Source organism: Dermacentor silvarum, chromosome 2, assembly GCF_013339745.2.
Source record: "Dermacentor silvarum isolate Dsil-2018 chromosome 2, BIME_Dsil_1.4, whole genome shotgun sequence".
Taxonomy (NCBI): Eukaryota; Metazoa; Arthropoda; class Arachnida; order Ixodida; family Ixodidae; genus Dermacentor; species Dermacentor silvarum.
The window spans coordinates 206,065,196-206,087,036 of record NC_051155.1 but is presented as its reverse complement, the minus strand read 5'-3'; the positions used below and the strand labels follow the sequence as shown (position 1 = coordinate 206,087,036).

Below are 21,841 nucleotides of genomic sequence, written 5' to 3'. Positions count from 1 at the left end.
TTAAACTGTTTAATACATATATTTTCCCTAATTTTAGTTGTGATTTTTAATTATTCAGCAAACAGATGAGAGACAAGCCAAGGACACGCTGTGACGCATGGGTAGACTTTTTATAGGAGGCGTTGGGGTAGCATGGGGCGCACGTGTTCAATGTTTTTGGTTCTTTACAAGTGTGTGTGTGTGCCGATTCACGTCTGTGTTAATTTGTAGTCGTACAAGCCGTTCTGCGTAAAGACGTACCCGTTGTTACCATCGTTACCATTTGGTGTGATGAAGCGCTTGTGCGTCTTTGCACGTCGTTCACGTCACCTTAGCAGCCTAAACTCGTTTAGGCAGCTCTGTGCAGCAGCAAAACCAGCTTTTGAAGATCTGTCACATTCAAGCCGGAAAGATTCTGAAGATAAAAAGCACGTGTACAGAAATTTGTACCCGTGGAAATCGAAGGGCGAGTTTGTTCGGGATTTGGCGGGTAGTATATTTTATAACCAAGGCAAGTATCCAACCTGCGCTGTTGGACACAAGTATGCCATGCTGGCTTCTAAAAGCGCCCTTCTCTTGTCTCCAATACAGATGGGCTTATTGCGCTCAGCAAACCATACGGGGTTCCCCTGAGCATGAATTTCCGCAAGGAAGGCCGTAAGTTTAGCACGCCTTGAAATTTTCGCTAGAGCATGAAGAACTACATGCTAGAAGCCATGGCTATCAGTTTCTCATGCTCGTGGCCATGAAACCCTCAGTTCTCAACTTCTTCCCACTTCTGCATGCTCTATTTTAAATAATAGAACAACGCGATTCTCCTATATGTGTCGGCTTTTTTGCGGTTCAGCCGAGTATCACAGCAAAAACACATTTTAGTTCGTGAGATAACATGTCGACAGCGAAATATAGTCTTTGCATGACGTTAACTGTTTCCTCTAGTTTACCGTTTGTCTTTTTACTAGAAAGCTTCAACTTGCGCCATGCCTGACGTCCGTTCTAGGTATGTGCTTTTAGCATTTAGTCTAAACACTCCTTGTTTGCAGTGCAAAGTGGACTATATGGCACATTATATGCATGCAGATAATTCTGTCTGCTCTGTTATATGCGCTGTGCGCAATCATCATAGTTTGCCAGATTTCCCTTGGCAAGTCATTTTTCCCTCTCAAGGTGCCTGTGTGAACTTCTTTATATTACCATTTTTCAGGATCCCAAAGTATGCTCAAGCAACGCCTTCACGTCTCGGGCTTCGGCGAGTCTCCTTACAGTCTAGAAGATGCCCTAGATGGCTTGGCGGTTCACTTGAATGTCGACCAAATTATGATCGTCAAATCAGCTGAAAGGTACTTTAATGCCTTGCATTGAATGTGCACTCACTTCAATGCCGATCATATCTTCACACACAAATTAGCCTAAAGCTATACTTGGATACCTAGCTCAGCATGGGCCATGATACAGTATTTTTACAACACGGGACTAAACTGAGGAATTTAAGTATGCTGCTGTGTTGACGACCAACTTACTGCTATTCTTATCAGCATCACTTTCCATCGTTATTTTGTTTTTCTTTTCCCATTTCCCAGCACAAAGCAGCAGGTTATAGTGCATAAGCTAGGGCCAATCTTCCTTTCTTTTTATCAATAAAATTCATTCCAACTTGAACGCATGCAACACAAACATGTATGAGAAGAGAAATGGGTAAGAGGAGGCTGACAATTTTTTTTTTTTTGGCCCTCTTATGTTTGTTATTTTGACATTGATATCCATTGTGGACTTTTCCCTTGCTTCAAATGATGATGTCACTTGTGGGCCTTAACCAAAATAGGTAAGAAGAAAAGGTGGTGAAATAAGGGGAGTGGTGGTGTTTAGTTGTTTAGAGGGAACAATTAGGGGTACTGCTGTTTGTTCCTCCAAGGAGTAGGGGTTACAAAAACGGAAAATGATCTACACGTGTAAGCAGGCATTTTCAATACAGTGTGCCTAGATTTCCCAGAAAAGGTGAACTAACAAGATTTAAAATTATAACTGAGTTTTAACATGATGCGTCAGGTTAAGACTAAAAGTGGGAAATGAGAGAAAAGAGACTCCATATCCTGTTCAAAAAAAGTTAAATTTAATGCAGTATGATAATAAATTAGTAAAGCGTGACTTGTGAGAAAGAAAAGAGCTATCTGTAAGCTTGTGGATTGTGCAAAGCTGATGCAGATTTTTTTATTTGCTGGTGCAGTTTTTCAAGCCTGAAGCAGTGGTATGTGCTGATGAAACAGATGGATTGTGCAATAAATTTTATATTTGTGCTGATGCTAACATAACAATTCACCCTCTTCTCAGGTATGCTAGCGGTGTCACCATTCTGGCGTCCAATGAGCAAGCTGCACGAAGTGCTCAGAAAGCTGTGCTGCGAGCAAAGCCAATGCAGATACCATATACGACTGCTTGGTGAGCTTTACAGTTTGAAAACAGTATTTTGTGGTTGAAGTTAACCGTGGTTCACCAAAACACGCAATGCAGTAAACATTTCTTTGCTTATTTGATTTCACTCTATGGCACTGAAAGTGATTCAGGTTTGCCTAAAAGGCTCTCTTGAGCAGTTGCACAATATTTAGGACAACTACATTAATGACTGTGCTCACACTTGAGTTACATCGTCTTGGTGGACTCAAAAAACTTCCATTTTGTGGGTGTGATAAATGCTTATTTATGTGGTGTTTGCTGAAGAGAGTTCTTTTGGGAAACTGGGAAAGAAATTGGAGGACGCTATGGATGGATGGAAACAACTTTATTAAAATCCGGCGAAGTTTAACGACCCGGGCTCAGGTCTCCCATGAGGGGACTTCGAGGCTTCGCCTCCTCGCCACCTCCCGGGCCCACTGGACTGCCCACTCTTATGTATTGAGGTTGGAGCTGCGCAGAGCGGCGGCCCACTTCGACGCAAGAGCCTCCGGAGCTACTGCCATTTGTGCTGCTATAACAGGACACTCCCACAACATGTGTGAGAGTGTCGCTCTAGTTGCCTGACATGACTTGCAAAGAGCACTCGGGTATTGCGTGGGGAAAATGTGCTGCAATCACACCGGACTGGGGAAGGTGTGTGTCTAAAGCTGTGAATGTGAACCGGGCTATTGAGCCCGGTTCACATTTTTTTATGAGTAGGCTTCACTGCAACACATAACGTGGGAAAGCCAGGTTACAAAGACTAAGCTAATGCCGATCCCCCTAAAGTCGGCTTCACTTTTAAACATAAATGCATTGCTGGGAAGACATTTTTCCAGGGGCAATATAAGCTGTCTTACATCAAAATGTGAAGGCCCTAGGACCTTTTTTTTATTATTTTATTAACTGTTTGCTGTTGCCCCAAGGTGCGCGCGTGTCCAAAACGCATTAGGCAGGGCAAGTCCCAGTTTGACCTGCTGAGGAGGCGAGCGTCATCTGGATGGTGTTTCTGCAAGTAACCTGCCTGGGCGTGCGCTGTTGTGTGGTAGAAATGCTGGAAGAGGGGTTTGAGCTTCCTCGTGACAGGATTATGTTTTCTCGTACGTTCAAATTACAACCCAACGCTATCATGTAAGTAGGTTGTGGTTAAGTCATACTTTACAATTTTTCTGACAGATTTTATTTTGAAAAATTCAATTTCGTTCACTAACGCCTCTGTGCCACGCGGGAGGGCCTGCGTGGTAGGGGTGGTTTGGGATGATTTTCTGCAACATATGGGGCCCCAACACGATATCACAATATTTTTGCTTCTAAGACATATGACCTTTCTAATCTGAGATTCCAATCCTTTCTGATCAGCTGCTGTAGTAACTCATCACTTCTGATGGCGTGCTGACAGTGTGCCTTTTGTGGTCAAGTGGTAAAACACTGGAAGGAATAGCACTGAAATAGAATTATTTAGTTATTCTGTCTTTGCTGCGGTGGGTGTTAATTATTGCTGTCCCGAGTCCTATTCCTTGTGTGGTACTTGTATTGCATGATTTTATTTTGCTGTGCTTTCTATACTTCCTGCAGGGCTCATTTTTTTTCTTTTTTTTCGCAGTGAAATGCTAGTTGTGAAAGTAGTATTGTTGTACAAAAAGGGCGATCACAGTGAATTAGAAAACTATAGACCAATATCTGTTCTGCCATTTTTTTTTTTTTCAAAAGTCTTAAGTGATACACTTGAGGCTATCAAACTGTGTTGAAAAATTTGAGAGTCACAAGTTTTAATTCATTTTTCGGAAAAATAACTCTTCAGGAGCGGCATTACTTCCACGAAAAGAATGCATTCTAAATAGTTTGAAAAGAAAGCTCCTATGACTGTTGGACTGTTTGTAGATTATTCTAAGGCATTTGATTTAGTTAACCATTAACTCCTAATAGAAAATCTTAGGCATTATGGAATAGGTAGTTGCACACAGGAGCCAGTAAATTCCTACCCCTCTCATTGGCAACAAATTGTCAAAATAAATAAAGGTCACATGTTCTGAAGGTAGTTTGCGGAGTTCTGCGGGTCAGTATATTAGGTTTTCTATTGTTTATTCTGTATAATAATGATGTAGTATATTAATAGTATTAATAGTAGTGCAAAGTTTATATATGCTGGTGACACCACTATTTTCTTTTCTGATAATAACATGCATGACCTTAGATTGTGGGGACGCTCAACTCTCGCACGTCCCCTGATGTTGTTTTTCCTGCATAGCTCTCGCATCTGTAATCCGGCTTGCCCGTGTAGCTGGGTGCTGCCAGCAGTCGGTGTAGGTGCAGATTAGTATGAGAGATGGCGCGAGTGTTGCGCTTGTAACTCTACCTAATGGTGGGGTTACTCGGGCACAAAAGGGCGTAGCTTGTTCCTCTTTGGCTTGCGGTCGACTAGCTGCATGGACGTTTCATGTGCTCATTGGCCATTTGTGGGAATGTCCTGCAAAAGGCTTTGGAGCAGGACACTGGAATGGACCAACATGGTCGTTCAAACGCGCCACCATTCACGTGACCGTACACGCGAATGATTAGGCGTTGGGGTCCAACATGGGGCGGACATATTCACTCACTATCCGGTCACGGTGAGTCGGACTTCCTCGATTTGTCGTGTTCCCATCGGCAGGTGCTATTGGTATAATTCGGCTGGCTATATATACTGTGTTAGTAATTCATTCGACTGGTATTAAAAGGTGCAATAAATACCCTTAAATGGAAAATTAGACATCCACCCAATTGTAGCAATTGCTACAAAGGAAGCCCATACGGGTTCCTTGAAAGAAAAGCCTCGCTCTTGAAGGAAAAAAAAAAAAAAAAAACTTCAGCTGCGAGGCTTATCTTTCAAGGAACCCGGATGGGTTTCTTTTGTAGTGATTGCTATGATTGGGTGGATGTCTAATTTTTCATTTAATTACTTCTCTCCACCTAGCGGGTTTCCGATGAACTATTACGTCAAATAAATGCCCTTGTCTGCACTACTGTGTTGTTGTTCGTTTATACCAAGAGCGCGTTTGAGACCCCATAAGATATGTGCAATGACACAGTACAAAATTTAGCAGCATGGTTGTTATTCAATGGCATGAAAAATTAATGAGAGTAAAACAAAGGCAATTATTTTTAGACCAGAAAAAAAATAATCAACATAGAGATATTGTTTTAAACAGTCATAAAATTGAAGTTGTCCACCATTTTAAGTGACTAGGCGTGGTGTTTTCTGCGACTGTCTCCTGGAAGAGTCACATAAACATTCTAATCTGAAAGATCGCCTGCACAGCAGGACTAGTTGGTCGCCATAAGAGAAATTGCTTATTTATAATTCCTTGTGTTAATCGAATGTAACCTAATGTCTGCTTGTCTGGGGTACCACAACATTTTCTTACTTGAAAAAAATACATATCATGCAAGAACAGTTCCTTTGGTACGTATATAATACTCCTTTTGGAACATCAACTGCTGATTTCTTTAGCACTGCTTGTGTCAAAGGATCCACCAGTTTTACCGCTATTGATTAAGTGCGTGATTTAAGCGCAAAATAAAGAAAATACAAAATATTTGTTAACAACATTGTACTTAGAAAAGGAAGAGCAGAGTTATGAGATGAGGAAAGGTGAAATGGGAGAAGTACCAACCGTGCATTTACATTCAGGAATGCAAAACCTGTGCTTTATATTACCATATTTTTTTTAGTTTAGAATCTACGAATTTTAATTTGTTTAACTGTGCTTCAAGCAAGTTATGTCTGAATTTTTCTAAATGTGACACTATAATGTAACTACATCGAAAGTTTTCAGCATTATGTTATTATACTTGTTATCTTGGTAATTTTATTTTGATGTAATCTGTATTATTGTCTTTTTGCTGCTGTGAACCCTTGTAATGGGGTCTGCCACTCCTCTATCTGTTTATTTCAATAGACGAAACTAAAATGATCTATTGATATTTAGGCTGATGGTGGAGCTGTTCACATACATGCACACAAAGCAGATATTCAGATTTCCTGTTGTGACAGGGCCAGTTGTACCTGATAGATATGAATTATTTATGATACTATGTCATATGTGACGAAATAAATAGATTTTTACATTTGTGTGCCAGGATTACTCTCCACCTGCCTTGTGACTTACCTGCCAGCCCACTCCCAGGCCTCCTTTTAAAGCTAAGCTTTCTTTGCGACCCCCCCCCCCCCCCTCACATTGCTGATCGTGGCTGCTGCTGTCTTGCCAAATAGTTCACGCATAGGACAGCATCCATATAATGAATTGGCTTCCCCATCTGTACCAACCTTACAGATGTTCTGGTTGCCGGCTCTGTTCTCTAGGGCCCTACCCCGCTATAATTTTCGGGAGGGATCTTACAGGGACAGTGGCGAGCATTTTTAAATATTCACTTAATTTTGTGCATGAACCAAGCACATTGCTGTCATATATTTACGTAAGTTGTGCTAAACAATATATCGCCACAACGATAATATTGGGGCAACATCAGACTCCCCTAACCTTCCCCCTGGTTACGGCCTGCTGTTCTCTACGGAATTACGCAGTGAAACAACGAAGGGTACCTGAACATTCCCACTGCAACAAATATATGCCACCAAGCGGCAATTTCTTTATTCAAGCAAAGCTTTCTGTGCCTTAATTGACGGGGTTTGGTGCGTCTGCAGGGTCAGTTTCCTGTTGAGTAAAGTGAGTGTGTAATTTACTATTGCACTATCTCTAGGATCGGGCCCCCTTTACTCGGTGGGCTGACCCTGGAGTCTGTGTCAAAGCAAACTAGGCCAATCCCGTAGACAATGTAATGTGTGTTCATGTGGCGTGGGTCTTGTTGTCTTGCCATCTTGCCTGGCAGGCATGTAATCGATGCTGCAAAACACTGTGCAATAGATGATCACTTGTATAGCATTTAATTAACCGCTTAACATAGATTTTAATATATGCATTGGATCTGCAAAAACATTTATTACTGAGACTGCCAATTGAAAAGGTTGTCAACTGCTCTGTGGTGCTGCTACTGTTCTTTTTCTTTTTATTTTAGGATAATTGCGAAAGGCTACCCGGTGCGTGATGAAGTCAAGGAAAAAGTTGCCATAAAGCTTGTACCTGTGAATGAATCAGAAAAACGTGTAAGTGCACTTTCCAATTTCAGTAATGACAGGTGGCATAGAGGATGCCTTCATGTTTGCGCAGACCTATGCAGCTGAAATGGGGAGTTGAGCAAGCTGGTGATTGCAAGTTTCATGTGCTGGGTTAAAGTAGCACGTAGATGCTCATAGTGTAAAAAATTTGTTACATGCTTCGGGTTACAGAACGCTCATTAGTAAAAAGTTTGAGATACATGGAGTACTTAAAGAATTAGTTTTATTGAAATGAAAGAGTGTAGCAGTGCCGTCACCACCACATTCTCTGTGATAGCTTTCCTTTTATGGACTTGTGTAATGTATGCTGTCGCACCGGCAATGTCGCACCGGCATTGCCGCGGTGACCGTGACTTAAGCAATGTTTTAACTCTTAGGTCAGCAAAATAAGCAGAACTCACTCTGACTCACTCACAATGCCTGACGAAGCCACCCAGTGAGGTATGACCCAATCTCTGTCGGTCATCATGTCCAGAATGCTGCGGCACTGATGACTAGGCTGTAGGAGATTGCCTGTTGATGTTTGAAAGGGTGAGCACGCACAAGTGGGACAACACTACAAAACTGCACAATGTCCCTTCTACCTTAAAGATGTCGCAAACCTTTGGTCTCATGACCAAGAGTCTGACATTACCACTTGAACAGCTTTCATGACAAGCTTCGCAGAAGTATGTCGCCACCGTCACAGTGACTGAACAAGACAAAATAAAGCACATAATGAAAGGCATAGATGGCACCTTTCAAATGTTTCTGTCTAAGGACCCGTGCACCGTGTCTGAGCTTGTGCACATGTGCCAGAGCTTCAATGGACTACGGGATGATTCCCTTCCTGCGTTGACCATCGGTGGCGACCACAGTGTGCTGCTGTCACAGATAAAGGAACTTGTGCGTAAAGAAGTTGCTCGACAGCTTTTGTGTTTGCCAACTCCGCCAATGTCTATGCACTCTAGTTCCGACCATTCGATAAGTGGTTCAGGAGCAGGTCATAGAGGCTCTTCCTGTCTACCTGTCAGCTGACTCCTGTCGCTGCACCACTAACATATGTGGATGCCGTTGCAAGGCCATGTTGTCTACCAGTGTTGGCCCCTCAACCACCTATTTGACCGCCAGCGACGCTGCTTTAATGCTTCAGCATTCTTAGGATTCTTCATGCACTTTCCCGAGGCTATCTATCTATGTTTATATCTACCCATTTTCCCACCTACCTGGGTCGCTTGGTAGTCCTTGGTTGAATGGTTAGTGCATTGGGATGCTGTGCTAATGTAACAGGATTAGAAACCAACCATCGAACCAACTTGAGTCACTGAGTATGTGCCAATGTGCCGCTCTTCAACGAACCTCTTTCATGCCAACATGGGTCACTGTAGATGCAGGACTGGGTAGGCTCGTAGCACTGGGTATGTGCCAGTAGGTGATGTCAAATAACATATTTGACATCAACTTGGGTAACTAGGTACCTGCCACTGGGAATGTGCTGCTCTACAATGACGCAAAAGATAACTTAAGGTACTCTGATGCTGAGTGGAATTGAACCCACGTCGCAAGGGTTCCTCCAGGACGGCAACCCGAAGCATTAGCAGGCTGCACCACAAATGCACTGGGTATGTGCCGCTTTCAATTAATGTCTTACTAGCCAACGCTTTAGTGAGCTGCACCATGAATGCACTGGGTATGTGCCGCTCTTCAATGAACCACTCTCCAACTTGGATCACTGAGTATGTGCCACCGAGTCTGCGACAAGTGAGGCAACAATTCTCAGCATTTGCATGCACCGGCCACGTTGCCACATGACGCGTTTCTCAGCGCTCTCACGCAGCGGTGCGCCATGCATTTCAGATGCCATGTGCAGGCTTCGCGGAAGCGCCGCCTGATGGCATAGAGTGTTCTTAGGGAAGCGCAAAAGAGGAGTGCCGCAGCAGTATACCCCCAGCTCATGCATAACTCGTTTCAACGGTGGCAATATGTTGTGTTGGCTATATTGATTTAATGCTAACTCATTACTGTCGACAGTCATCATGAGATGGGTTCTGCTGGATTTTGCTTTCTTAATTTCCTTTCATCTGTTCCGCGCCACAAGTGGTACTCGTGGTCCTAGTTGACCACCCTTTGTTAAGGGGTAAGGGTCAGGGCATGAACTCACCGAAGTGTTTGGGATGAACTCCTGCCTGCTATTTCTTTGTCAGCCAAGTGCTTCCTAATGCGTACTTTCTTTTTTTTCCTTCCTTTATTGAACAGTCAATAAAGCAAGCAGAAGGCTATAGTCAAACGTCGATATAGCGAACCTCGATTTAACGAAATTTCAATGTAATGAACAATTTTCATTTTCCAATCTTAGTTCGATTGGAAACCATGTATGTTTTCGCGATTTAACGAAGTCATTACCTGACACGGTTTCGATTTAACGAAGTTTTCGGCCATTTAAAGCATGTGCTTGGAGCCTGTGTGGCAAGTAAATGTAGCAAAAATACTTTTAAAATGTCGGGCCAAAGTTATTCCAAGCATCCTTCCGCATGAAAAGTTGGAGCGACGAAAACACCATTAAAATGCATGCGCCGGGATGCGGTAGGCGGGAAACGCCGCTGCGCCATTTGTTGCATTGGTAAACAAGTTGCGGAGCCGGGGCTTGCAGTGCTCGGAGAAACATGAGAGCTGACGATTCCTTCTATGCAAGGGAGATGTGGAGAGAGTTAACGCGCGGTAACGTATCAAGCACGCGCTAGGGGAGGGGGCAGAAACAGGTGCCTATCTGCCTTCTATCGCGTGCGTCTCCTCCTTGCGCACAACCATGCGTGGGCCACGTGCCGTGAGGTAACCTCTCTGCGGCAAGTGCAAAGGCGGAGCCGAAACAGTTCATGCCTCAGTGCGCATTGAGTCATCGCACGTCTGTAGTGTTGGCGGTCCTGTAATCCCAAGTTTCCGAGACACGGTGCAAAGCGTTCGCTCGCACTGCGACAGCGAGTTTGTGGTCATAGAGTGAGATCTGTTAATGTTTGCCTGAGCGCATGTGACACCGATAAAACTACGACCTTCCTTCGTGTAGTTCTCTTTCTGCTATCGCCATCAGTGCTCCACCTCTGGCGAAACTGATTTTTAAAATTATTTTTACACGCAAGCATAGATGCGCTGTCCAAGGAGCAAGAATCCCTGTCAAATCGGCGAGATTATGTTTGTCGACGCGAGGGAAGCGAGCTCTGGAGGAGAGAGAAACAGTCGCATTCGCGCCCTTTCCGTTTGCGCTTTGACGCCGTGATGCTTGCTGTGCATGCTCGTGGCGTCCATACGCTTGCGCGTAACCCGCGTTCACGAAGTTAGATGTCACTAACTTCTCTTTTTTCTGCGCGGGACGAATATCCGTATCTTTTAACACTTTTGTCTTTAATTTGTAAGCACTACGCGACGAACGCAAATCTCGGATGCCGCAAGCCACGTCGATGCATTGCTCTCGCCGTGATCTGCATACGCTAGCGCTGATAACTGCGCTTTTATGGCCTGACCTTGTGATTTGTTTATAAGTGCTTACTACTATCAAGATACTATCCACCAAGAATGCTCTGGGAATTTGTGAAATTGTTTTTACTGCTGAAACTTTAAAACCTCAAATAAACGAATTCGTGATTTAACAAATTTTTTCACTCCAAGTACTTTGTTATATCAAGGTACGACTGTATCTCTTTTACAGCTTTAGGGTGTTGTCAAAAAAATGTGGCTCAGGTACATATGTTGAAATTTCACCATGCATAAGCAGTAAAGTTGCTAGTCAGTGCTCATGTGTGTGTGTAAAACGTAAGACTAATTCTTTTCTGGCAGGTGGAAGTGTTGCGCGAGTTCAGCAAAACTGCTTCAAAGACAAGGGTGGTGAAGGCTGTTCTTGTGGAGTGCCAGACTTTGAGCAAAAACACCAGCATGGCCATGAGCCTGCTTCAAGTGGCTGCATCAAACGGTAGGAGAATTGGACATGCCGTCCTGACCATCCAACTTTTGCATTTGCTACTGGGAAAAGTGGGGGCTGCTACTAATGGCGGCCACTGGCATTCACAATGTGAAGCAAACTTTTCTTGATACCAGTGTGGTTCAGTGGTTACCACTGAAGTCGAATACGCTTTATATCGAATATGTCGAAAAGGCTTTACGGGGAGGTGGAAACATTTGTCCTTAACAGTTGTGACCTTAAAGGAGTACTCTACATAACAGCCGTGGGTCTACATAACACCACGGCCGAATTAATCGAAGCCCAGAAAGTCGGGCAGATCGAACGACTTAAACGTACATCGACAGGAAGGCACGTACTCAGACAATTACGTTACCCAACATCAGAGTTTTCCCCACGAGAGCCCCTGTCAATCGCCCCAAACATCAAAGAAAACATTACAGTGGCCCCCATACCTCGGAATATGCACCCCGAACACCATAAAGGCAGGCGCACTGCGCGTGCAATGGCACTGCACCGAGCATACTGCAACGACGTCGACACCTTCTATACAGACGCCGCGTGCTACCCTGACATTACAGCCAAAGTGGTAGCGGTGGCCGACTGGAGGGGCGAAGCACTATTATCAGCCACAATACGCACTGACAACTGCACGGAAGCCGAAGAATGTGCCATAGCCCTCGCCATCAGCGCTCAACCCCCAGATAAGATCATACATATTCTTACAGATTCCCAGCAAGCATGTCGAAACTACGCACAAGGACGGATTTCACCGATCGCTCATAAAATTCTACACAAGAAGCAAAACATTCCACTAGTTCACCTAGTCTGGACACCTGGGCATGCGTCTCTCCCTGGCAATGAGCGCGTTCATGCGGCAGCCCGAGGCCTAACCCTCCAGGCACCGGTGGAAGACCAGTCCAACCCAGACAAGGTGGAAACGATACCGCTTACATACACGCATATACTACAACACCACAGACTATCCCGTAGAATATTCCCCCCACCACACGTGAAGCTAAACCGTGCAGATGCAGCCGCTTGGCGTCAGCTCCAAACTAATACGTTCCCCAGCCTTGCTCTCCGCCACACTTTTTACCCTAGCCAGTACCCCGACAAATAATTCTATGGGCTCTATTTTTTGCGCTTAATCAGTAGTAGCTATTGACCCTGTAATCAGGCTAAAGAAACTCGTTTGCTCCAGTGTGTGACGGTTGTTTAGTTTTAGTCGCGGTTTCGATTTCGAAGAGCACTTTGTGCCCCATGATGTAAAAAGCACGCCTGCAAACAGCAATAATCACATGAGCGCGCAGACTTGGTGTGCACGCTAGCGCACCTTTTACCATGCCAAGTGTGCTCCTGTTTCATCTGCTACTTTGGTGGGAAACATGTGCATTGCTCTAACCATCGTAATGCTTAGTTGGATAGAAGGCCACTATGCAGCATGACCCTGGAATTAGAGAGCTTTAGCCACATTTTAGTGTGTCCCCAAACTTCTTACCGATTGTGGTTTGCTAAGTAACCGGAGAGAAGTACGGAAAAAACAATGCTGGTAGCAAGAGCTGGTGAAACAGTGTCTAATCAGAGAGCATGCAAAACTAATACTGCAACTTACATATTCTACCTAACTGGCTGGTGTAAAGCATTGGTAGCAATATAATCATTAACATATTGCGTTTTTTAATTCCCTTTGGAAATTAAGATTTGAATGCATTTGGCTGGCCAAATCGTCACAATATGTCGCCACTAGCTTTGCTACTTTATGCTACTACCAGCCACGGCACCAGTAAACTGGTAATCTGCAAATGGTAAGAAGTTTGCATGTATGCTTCGTGTGCAGTCATCAGTGCAAGACACCCAATGCAAACAGTGCTGAAATGTCTTACAAGTAGCGAGACAAGCCAATGACGTCGAAAATTAATTACCGACACACGTGACGTAACATCGTTTACTAATAAGACCTACACTGATGACTACATCGATAGGTGCTGCACTTTCGAATTTGCCGCTGACACATACTTCAAAATTAAAGTACCGTATTTATTCGAATATAAGGCGAGGTTTTCCCCCAGAATTTTCAGTCTCGAAGTCACCCCCCGCCTTATACGCGAACTTTGATTTAGGTGTGGCTCCACAGGAGCGCAAATTTCACCTTGCAGTATGGCTTTACGGTAGCGCGTGACGTGGTGCCGTGAAGCCACACCTAAAGGCAAAATTCGCATATAACCCGCACTCCGCGTGTTGAAGCATGCCCCCCTTTATTTCATGGTTGCCATTTTGCATTTTGGCTGTGTTAGTACTTCAGTACGTATTTCAGAAAACCCTCGCCGAGTCTAGATAGTCTGTCGGCTACTCTGTATTGCCTTATATTGGTGTGCATACTCGTCTTTTTTCTTGGGTCCCCACACTTGCACCCTCGCCTTATAATCATGACCGCCTTATAATCACATAAATACGGTAGTGTTGCTTTACAGATAATACCTATGAGGTCGCAACAATGTATTCTACGAGTTATTTCTAGTGAGAATTTCTTGTGTCCGTACCCCTTTAAATAATTTCTTGCTGGAACCTCATGTAGGAAGGAAGCATTTTTTTCTGCCTAGCGGTCATAAAAAATAACCTTGTGTTACCCCTTCAATAAAGGCTCCTGCCTTTCGTCTACCTGCATTACACTGCTGTATCAAATTTTGATGTTCATTAAGCAGTATAAAGATGCAGAAGGAGGTCCCAGAATTGAAGACTGTCATAGGGACTTCCGTTGCAGCCAGCCTCAACCTTTTACCAGAGAAGCAGGTTTTGCCTGGGTCTCCTGTAAGAATTTTGGCATCAGAATGGAATGGCAACTACTACATCATTGTTTGACACGGCAGCCCCCGGCCTGGTCCCTCTAAGAAGATTGGGTAGCCATTTAGGCTAAGCCATTTCTAACCTGTTACATCTTCACGTGAATTGAATGGTCTTGTAGCTGTTTTGCTGCCCTTCATCTTACCTTGGCAGCAAAGTTTGGGGCGTTGTCTCATCTTCTTGAGATTGGTTTTCCATATCAAGGGATAAAAGCCTAGCCTATGGTAACACAGAGGTTGCTCGCCATATCACTGGCTTCGATTAGTGTGGCTTCAAAAAGCATGCACTGTCCGTTCGTGGCAGCTCGGGACTTAAAACGATTGAAACACATATTGATCTATAGTACACACACAAATTCATCAAAATGCATAATTGTGATTGATATACTGGTGCGAAATAAATGACATAAAGGCATACTCCTGGTGTTCTGCATGTCACAGTACTATTGCAAAACACTGTTAAAATACCATTCCATTAACTTTCCAGCACTTGTTTCATGCCAAGAAAATACCTAGTTTAAGAGAAAATTGCATCTGAAGGGTCCGCATACCTCTAGCACAATTCAAATTGCCCACCCCGGAGTGAGGAGTTGTGACGTTGCATATGCTATCACTGCCCTTTGCTGCCTTCGGTGAGTAAATTAACGTGACACCTGACAGCCGGCGCGACATTTTTCTTGTGCAATATGCAAAAGTGGGGCCAGAAACTGAGCCAGGATTGTGGGGATGCGCGACTCTCGCGCGTCCCCTGATGTTTTCTTCGCATAGCTCGCGTCTCCTGTAGTCTGGCTTCTCCGCATGGCTAAGCGCCGGAGGCGGTCGTAGTGGTTGCGGCGCATTGCGAGAGATGGCGCGAGTGTCGCGATACTAACGCCACCGAACGGCGGGGTGACTTGGGAGAAAAAGGTCAAAGGCACTTCCTCTTTGGCTTGGGATCGGCGACGAACACGCATGAACGCTTCGCGCGTGCGCCGGCTTGCTTTGCGGGACCGTCTCGCGAGGCCAAGAGCAGGACACCGGTATGGACGAACACGGATCGTTCGAACGCGCCACCGTTCGCGTGACCATACATGTGAACGACTAGGCGATGATGTCATAGCATGGGGCGAGCATATTCAGTCGCTATCCGGTCGCGGTGAGTCGGACTTCCTTGATTTGCCGCGGGCCCATATGTGAATGTTCTATGGTAGTAATTCGGCTAGTGTGTATTAGTGTATGAAAGGTGCAATAAATGCCCTTTTGATTGTTTGCACTACTGTGTTGTCGTTCCTTTGCCCCAAGAGCATGTGTGAGACCCCACATCTGGGGCCGGCGCACGCGCAAAGCGTTCATGCGTGTTCGTCGCCGATCCCAAGCCAAAGAGGAAGTGCCTTTGACCTTTTTCTCCCAAGTCACCCCGCCATTCGGTGGCGTTAGTATCGCGACACTCGCACCATCTCTCGCAATGCGCCGTAACCACTACGACCGCCTCCGGCGCTTAGCCACGCGGAGAAGCCGGACTACAGGAGACACGAGCTATGCGGAGAAAACATCAGAGGACGTGCGAGAGTCGCGCATCCCCACAGGATAGAGCCGACAGTGTGAAAGAGATAGGGAAAGCACTCATTGAATCATAAACATGATCTTCGACGCTTGTCGCGATGAGCCTCATTCTGTGCTACTAGCAGTTTGTGTGTGTTTTGTGAGCCAGCAAAACCAGCGCATCACTAAGTGATAAATTTTTGAAACGCAATAGTGTGGGTGGCGCAGAGTTGAGGGAAAACGAAACCTTTCAAACGCCTGCGTCATTCTTAAGGGTAACATCAAAAAGTTATTTTTTCTAAGAACGAACAGAAGTATGCAATTAGCATTTTCTTCCATCTTATAATGGAATTAACTTTAACGAAATATGCTCACCTGGACTAAAGACTTTCTATCGTCAAGAACTCAGGTTCACCTCTGTTAATAATTCTAACACATCATCTGCTTATGTGGCATCTGGTGTACCCCAAGGAAGTGTGCTCGGTCCCTTGCTTTTTCTAATCTATATTAATGATTTGCCTGCCTGTGTAGGTTCCAGAGTTCGACTCTTCGCTGGTGACTGTGTATTTTATTGTAACATTACCAATGACACTGACCGCCAATCCCTAGAAACTGACCTTAACGAAGTAAGCACATGATGCTCATCCTGGTTAATAACGTTAAATGTTTCTAAAACAAAACACATGTGTTTCACTCTTCGTACATCTTGTATTCGAACCACTTACATCCTCAATAGCAATACTGTAGCACTAACAACAACTTACAAGTACCTTGGGGTGCACCTTCACTGTGACTTTACCCGCCACGGTGGCTCAGTCAGCTAAGGCGTTGCACTGCTGAGCACGAGATCGCGGGATCGAATCCCAGCCGTGGCAGCCGCATTTCAATAGAGGCGAAATGCAAAAACGCCCATGTGCTTGCGTTGAAGTGCACGTTAAAGAACCCCAGGTGGGCCCTCGACTACGGCGTGCCTCATAATCAGAACTGGTTTTGGCACGTAATACCCCAGAAAGAAGAGAAGAAAAACAGCGTGACTTAGCATGGCATCACCATATCGACCTCACCCTAGCGTCTGCTAACCGCTCACTTGTTCTGTTTAAACGTAACCTCAAACATGCCCTTATCCACGTAAAAAAAGCTTGCTTATGCTACTTTAATATGTCCTAAAATTGAATGTGCTGCGGCGATTTAGGAACCTGATCAAGCCTACGTTATCACTAACATTGAATCCTTGTAGAGCCGTGCTGTTCGTTTCATTTTTTCAGACTACTAATCCTATACAAGCGTCTCAGAACTAAAAAAACTTGCCGAACTGGAAGACCTATCATATCGCCATAAACTTGGTCGTTTAACACTTTTCCATAAGCTTTATCACCATCCATCCCTTCACAACAATTTCTTTCAGTCACCCCATGCCATCTTTCCACGACATGATCATTCTTTCAAAGTTAAATACGTAAAGTGCCATTAATCCTCTCATGCCAACTCATTAATTCCTCGCATGATCATTCCTTGGAACAATTTGCCATCACACATCGCCACAGAAACTGACACAAAAAATTCCAAGATTTACTTCGCTGTGATGGAAATGTCTAATAATACTTTGGTCGATTTTTTTGTTCATCCTTACCTTTTGTATTATGCTTTATGTTTTAATTGCTGTTTTTTATTATTGCTTAATGTATTGTTGTTGGTCTTCCTAATATGTACAGTGTTTATTAATGATTGTATCCCCCCCCCCCCCCCCCCCCTGGTGAAGGCCTTTAGGGGTAACATGAATAAAAAATAAATAAAAATGAAACCTTTCAACCGCCAGCATCATTCTTAAGGGTAACATCAAAAGTTATTTTTTCTAAGAATCGAACAGAAGCATGCAAGTAGCATTTTCTTCCATCTTATAATGCAATTATCTTTTTATTACGAGTGACAGAACTGTATTGAGTAGTCACTACATCATCGGGCTAGTAGTAGCACTTACCTCAATTTCTCAATTACTAAAACTCTGTACTCTATAATATTGACGCCTTACATATTCTCGAGCATTAATCTACCATTTTAACTTGATTTAATATTTGCCAGTAGTGTCCCTTTAAAGAAACATACATGGAACACATGAACAATTCTGAACATTTCCACTCTTGTTTGCTTATGGAAGCTCACATCTCAAGACGATTGAAATGCTCATTGACATTCACAAACGCACAAATGTGTAATAAGAATGCTTCTATGCATCTTTTTAGACTTCTAAACGCACGCTTGGCGATCAGCCCTGACCACGTGCAGGCTAGAGAAACCTTGGAATTTCAGTTTTTATTTTTTATTTGTAAGCCGCAGTGCAGCACCTGGTATAGCGTTGTTTCACAACAACCTGTCATGGATCCGTTGTGAAAAAACAGTGCATCAATGGCTCCGTGGACCGTGTTGGATAGCATCGTCAGAGGAAGCGTTAAACGGAGGGCCTTCGAAACAAGCAAGAAATGCTGGGACCACTCTCATTACGCAGAGTGGGACTGTCATAAACCACGCTTTGCCTATTGCACTTGTCTTTGCGATTACTTTCATTGTCCCTGCATCACCCACCAGCTTATGCCTCAACAGTCATCTAGTTTGGTTCAGAAATCAAATAGCCCTTTCTTTCTTGCAGGGATTCTGTGATGGAAGTGTTTTCTTTTTTTTTTTTCTTTCCATGCAGTACACAAGAGTTTTTTGCGTGCATATGTGGCCAACCTGGCATCTTGTGTGATGGGTGACTTGAGCCCCAATGCCTGCCTCACCAAGTATCATCAAGGCCGGCCCTTGGTGCTGTCTCCTGTGGCAGCTGCTTCTGCCAAACCGCAGGTGGGTTTTGTGGCCATCTACACACTGATAGCTCTTGTGACTCCTTTCCTAATTCGAAATGACCTACAGCATAGGATGATGTCAGGTGACTGTCTTAATCAAAGTCAGCTGCCCAGGTTGATGCGCTCCGACCTGAAAATGGTAATAGGTCTTGAGCATAGCTGAAATAAGTAACTTCAGATTGGTGTGCAGGCACAGTGGTGTCATCAGGCTTGCATAGCTTTAGCACTAGGTCACTACCAGGTCACCAAAGGCTTACTACAAATTTCGTGAGGGTTGGATTAGATTACATACCACGCTGTCGTTGGCTGTACTGTGCACTGTACTGCACAGAGCAGCCTCCATACCATGTTAAACTGCTCCCGTGGAGCCAGACTAGCTTGAATGGAAGTGGTACAGTTCTATTTCACTTCTGGCTTTGAAAGACCAGCTGAAGTGTCAGTGCCGCGAAACCTTGCTTTCAAAAGGCGAGTGCCACTGCCAAGAGATTCTCTCTCCCCTTGCCCCATCTAGCCTCCGCAAGCGAAATTCCTTCCCTGCGTTCTCCCTTGCCGAAGCTGGAAAATCATGTGACACGTACATCACGGGTCCCGCCTCTTTCTTTTTTTCTTCCTCGCATTTTTTGCTGTGCGGCGCAATTCTGGTGACGGCCTCGAGCATGAGCTGTTGCGTCTCTTGAATTGTGCAGCGCACGATTTTGTGCGCTGTGCACGAGAACATCCGACTAGTGGTATAAGTCAGTGCTGCACGAACACTGAGGCAGACGCAAGCGGATCACAGAGAATGATCGTTATCAGCGTGCGTGAATGCACGCCGTGGGAACAAGCAGACGAAACAGAAGTACATCACTCTTAAACAAATTAAACAGATTAAACAAATAACTGATGTGGCCTTGAATAATTCTCGAAGTTACTTGTCACTACGAGCGACGTCACAGCACTGCGATCTACGTAGGCACACTTGTCCGATTGACGTCGACTCTCCGACTGGCAGCGCAGCTCCCACGCGGAGACGGAAAACGGCATTTGGTTTGAAATTTGACCTGTTTCCGCGGCGCGTAGCTGTGTAATAGTTAGCAGACACGATCGTTAGCGCGCATTGTATGCACTGTGCTTGTCAGCTCAAAATGGCCAGACCTAGTGAGGGGCCCTTTAATGCCCTGTGAAAGGATTAAGGGGGGACGAGGCACTTGAAAAAACTTTTCTCATTTTATAAACAATTTGAGTGGAATTTGCACAGTTAATGTATTTTCACCACCTGATTTCAAAATGCAATTATTTAACACTCAAATTTACATTCTTTTCATTGTTTGTTTCTAAGTATAGAGAGTCTCCAGTGTGTGCATAAAAATTTTCATGCAAGAAAGTTTGGCAGTTTGCTTGCTGCAGCAATTGTAAAATTTAATACCCTGCTCAAAGGAACGTTTTAAAGGATGTGGCTATATTATGCAAATTTCCTACGAAGTCATCAATGCATCTACAACTTCGAATTTTCTACAATATGTTCTTCTCAATGCGTAATTTACTCCTATGAAGCTTGATTTTGATAGGTCTAGTAGTTTGGAAATGGCAGACATTTCAGTCCGCCAGCAAGCTCAAAGAAGTTAATTAAATTAGAACAAATTTGTTAATTTCCTATGGTGTCCCCGAAACATCTTCGACACGTTCCTTGTAAAACACACTGTATTTTTGCCAAGTTTGATGGTCCCAATAGTTCTGAAACGACACGCTTTTGAATACCCTGCAGAGTTCCAAAGCACAATTAAACATAACTTTGGTAATTTCCTGCTGCGTGTCTAAAGGCTCTTCTACCTTAGCCCACACACGACCTTTAACACGGCCAGTGTCCCCTTCAAATTTCATTGCTTTAACTCAGTACATTTTCTTTGGCATTTGAAGTGGACATTTCTACCATAGCATCTAGTTGCAATAACGGCTTCAGTGCAAAAACTTTCGGCGCCTGCTGAAGAGGCTTTCTTGCAGTCCCTGCTAAGGGGCTTTCTCAGCAGAAAGAACCCTCCCTAAACACACTTTCTTGCAACAACAGCCTCTTCCAGATGCAGTCTGCAAGCAGCTGGGAATCTCCAACACCCAGCAGCAAATAGTGCCTGCCATGGTGCACTACCGGAGCCTACTGTTGCCTTGGTACCATGGAAAAGACCAGCACTTGCTCTTGAGTGACCCCACGCTGCCCAAACACTTCAGCTGGACCCTTGAGGCACTAGGTCTTCTGCCCGACTTGCACCCAAAGAAATGACTCTTTCGTGTGGACGCGGCTGCTATTTGATTGTGCTACTGTCTAAGCACAATATGCGAGCCAACTTATGTGTTTGGAAGGAATGTGAAATGGCTAATTTACGAAATGAAATTGCCTGATGACGACTGTGTACATAGAAGGCAGTAAAAGTAGTTACAAATTAAATATTGTGGTGCATACAGGTAAACTAACAGGCTATTTTTAGCCCTTTGACTGCCGTTGCTTTATTGCGTATTGGTTTTGCAAACATTTTATGCTGTATAGGAGTTGCTTCTTTGTTAGTGGATTTGTCTGAGTCAAAATTTAATATAGTTAATAAACTTTTTTTTTTAATTGTCAAAGTGCGGATTGACTTGCCATGGTTGATCTGCCACAGAACTGCTGAGAAGAAGCAACAGAGCATCGAGACGTGGGCTCCACCTGATGTCAGAAATTTGACCTACAAGTTCTCTGTGGATAGCATAATGGCTCCACGATATTGTTTTTTGCACAAGTTGCTTTTGGAGAGGCAAAGAGAAGCAGGAGCTGTCTGGGTGTGGGTCTCAGATTTACCTCTGGAGTGCGAGGGTAACTGTTGACATGAACCCTATGCATTAGTGACACTCTAAAACAATGCATATCATCAGGATAGTTCAAGTGACACGAATGGCACTGTGAAAATAATTTAGCGGGTTGCTTAACCCTTTCTGTGCTTGTTTTTTTTCCCCCGGATACTATACTACGAACACAATTCATTTTTCGCTGTGCACAAGTGAAAAACTGACACGAATAATGGCAAATGCTTTCTTGATGTGGCCGTCACATTCCTATCTGACAAAAGGAACGTCAAAAGGAATAGCGCGGGACAGAAATGCGAAAACGTACTGGTACGTCAGTGACGCTGGAAGGGTT

At 44.3% G+C, this 21,841-nt stretch overlaps 1 protein-coding gene across 1 annotated transcript; it reads left to right on the top strand.

Annotated features, from left to right (window-relative positions):
* The first annotated feature begins 120 nt into the window (after positions 1 to 120).
* Positions 121 to 21,291, top strand: LOC119442474 (mitochondrial mRNA pseudouridine synthase RPUSD3-like). Its single transcript, XM_037707372.2, has 8 exons — positions 121 to 490; positions 571 to 636; positions 1,184 to 1,319; positions 2,308 to 2,415; positions 7,465 to 7,552; positions 11,372 to 11,504; positions 18,549 to 18,694; positions 20,741 to 21,291. Exons 1-8 carry the CDS (start codon positions 271 to 273, stop codon positions 20,948 to 20,950), a joined length of 1,107 nt encoding a protein of 368 aa, XP_037563300.1. The 5' UTR covers positions 121 to 270; the 3' UTR covers positions 20,951 to 21,291.
* Positions 21,292 to 21,841: the final 550 nt, after the last annotated feature.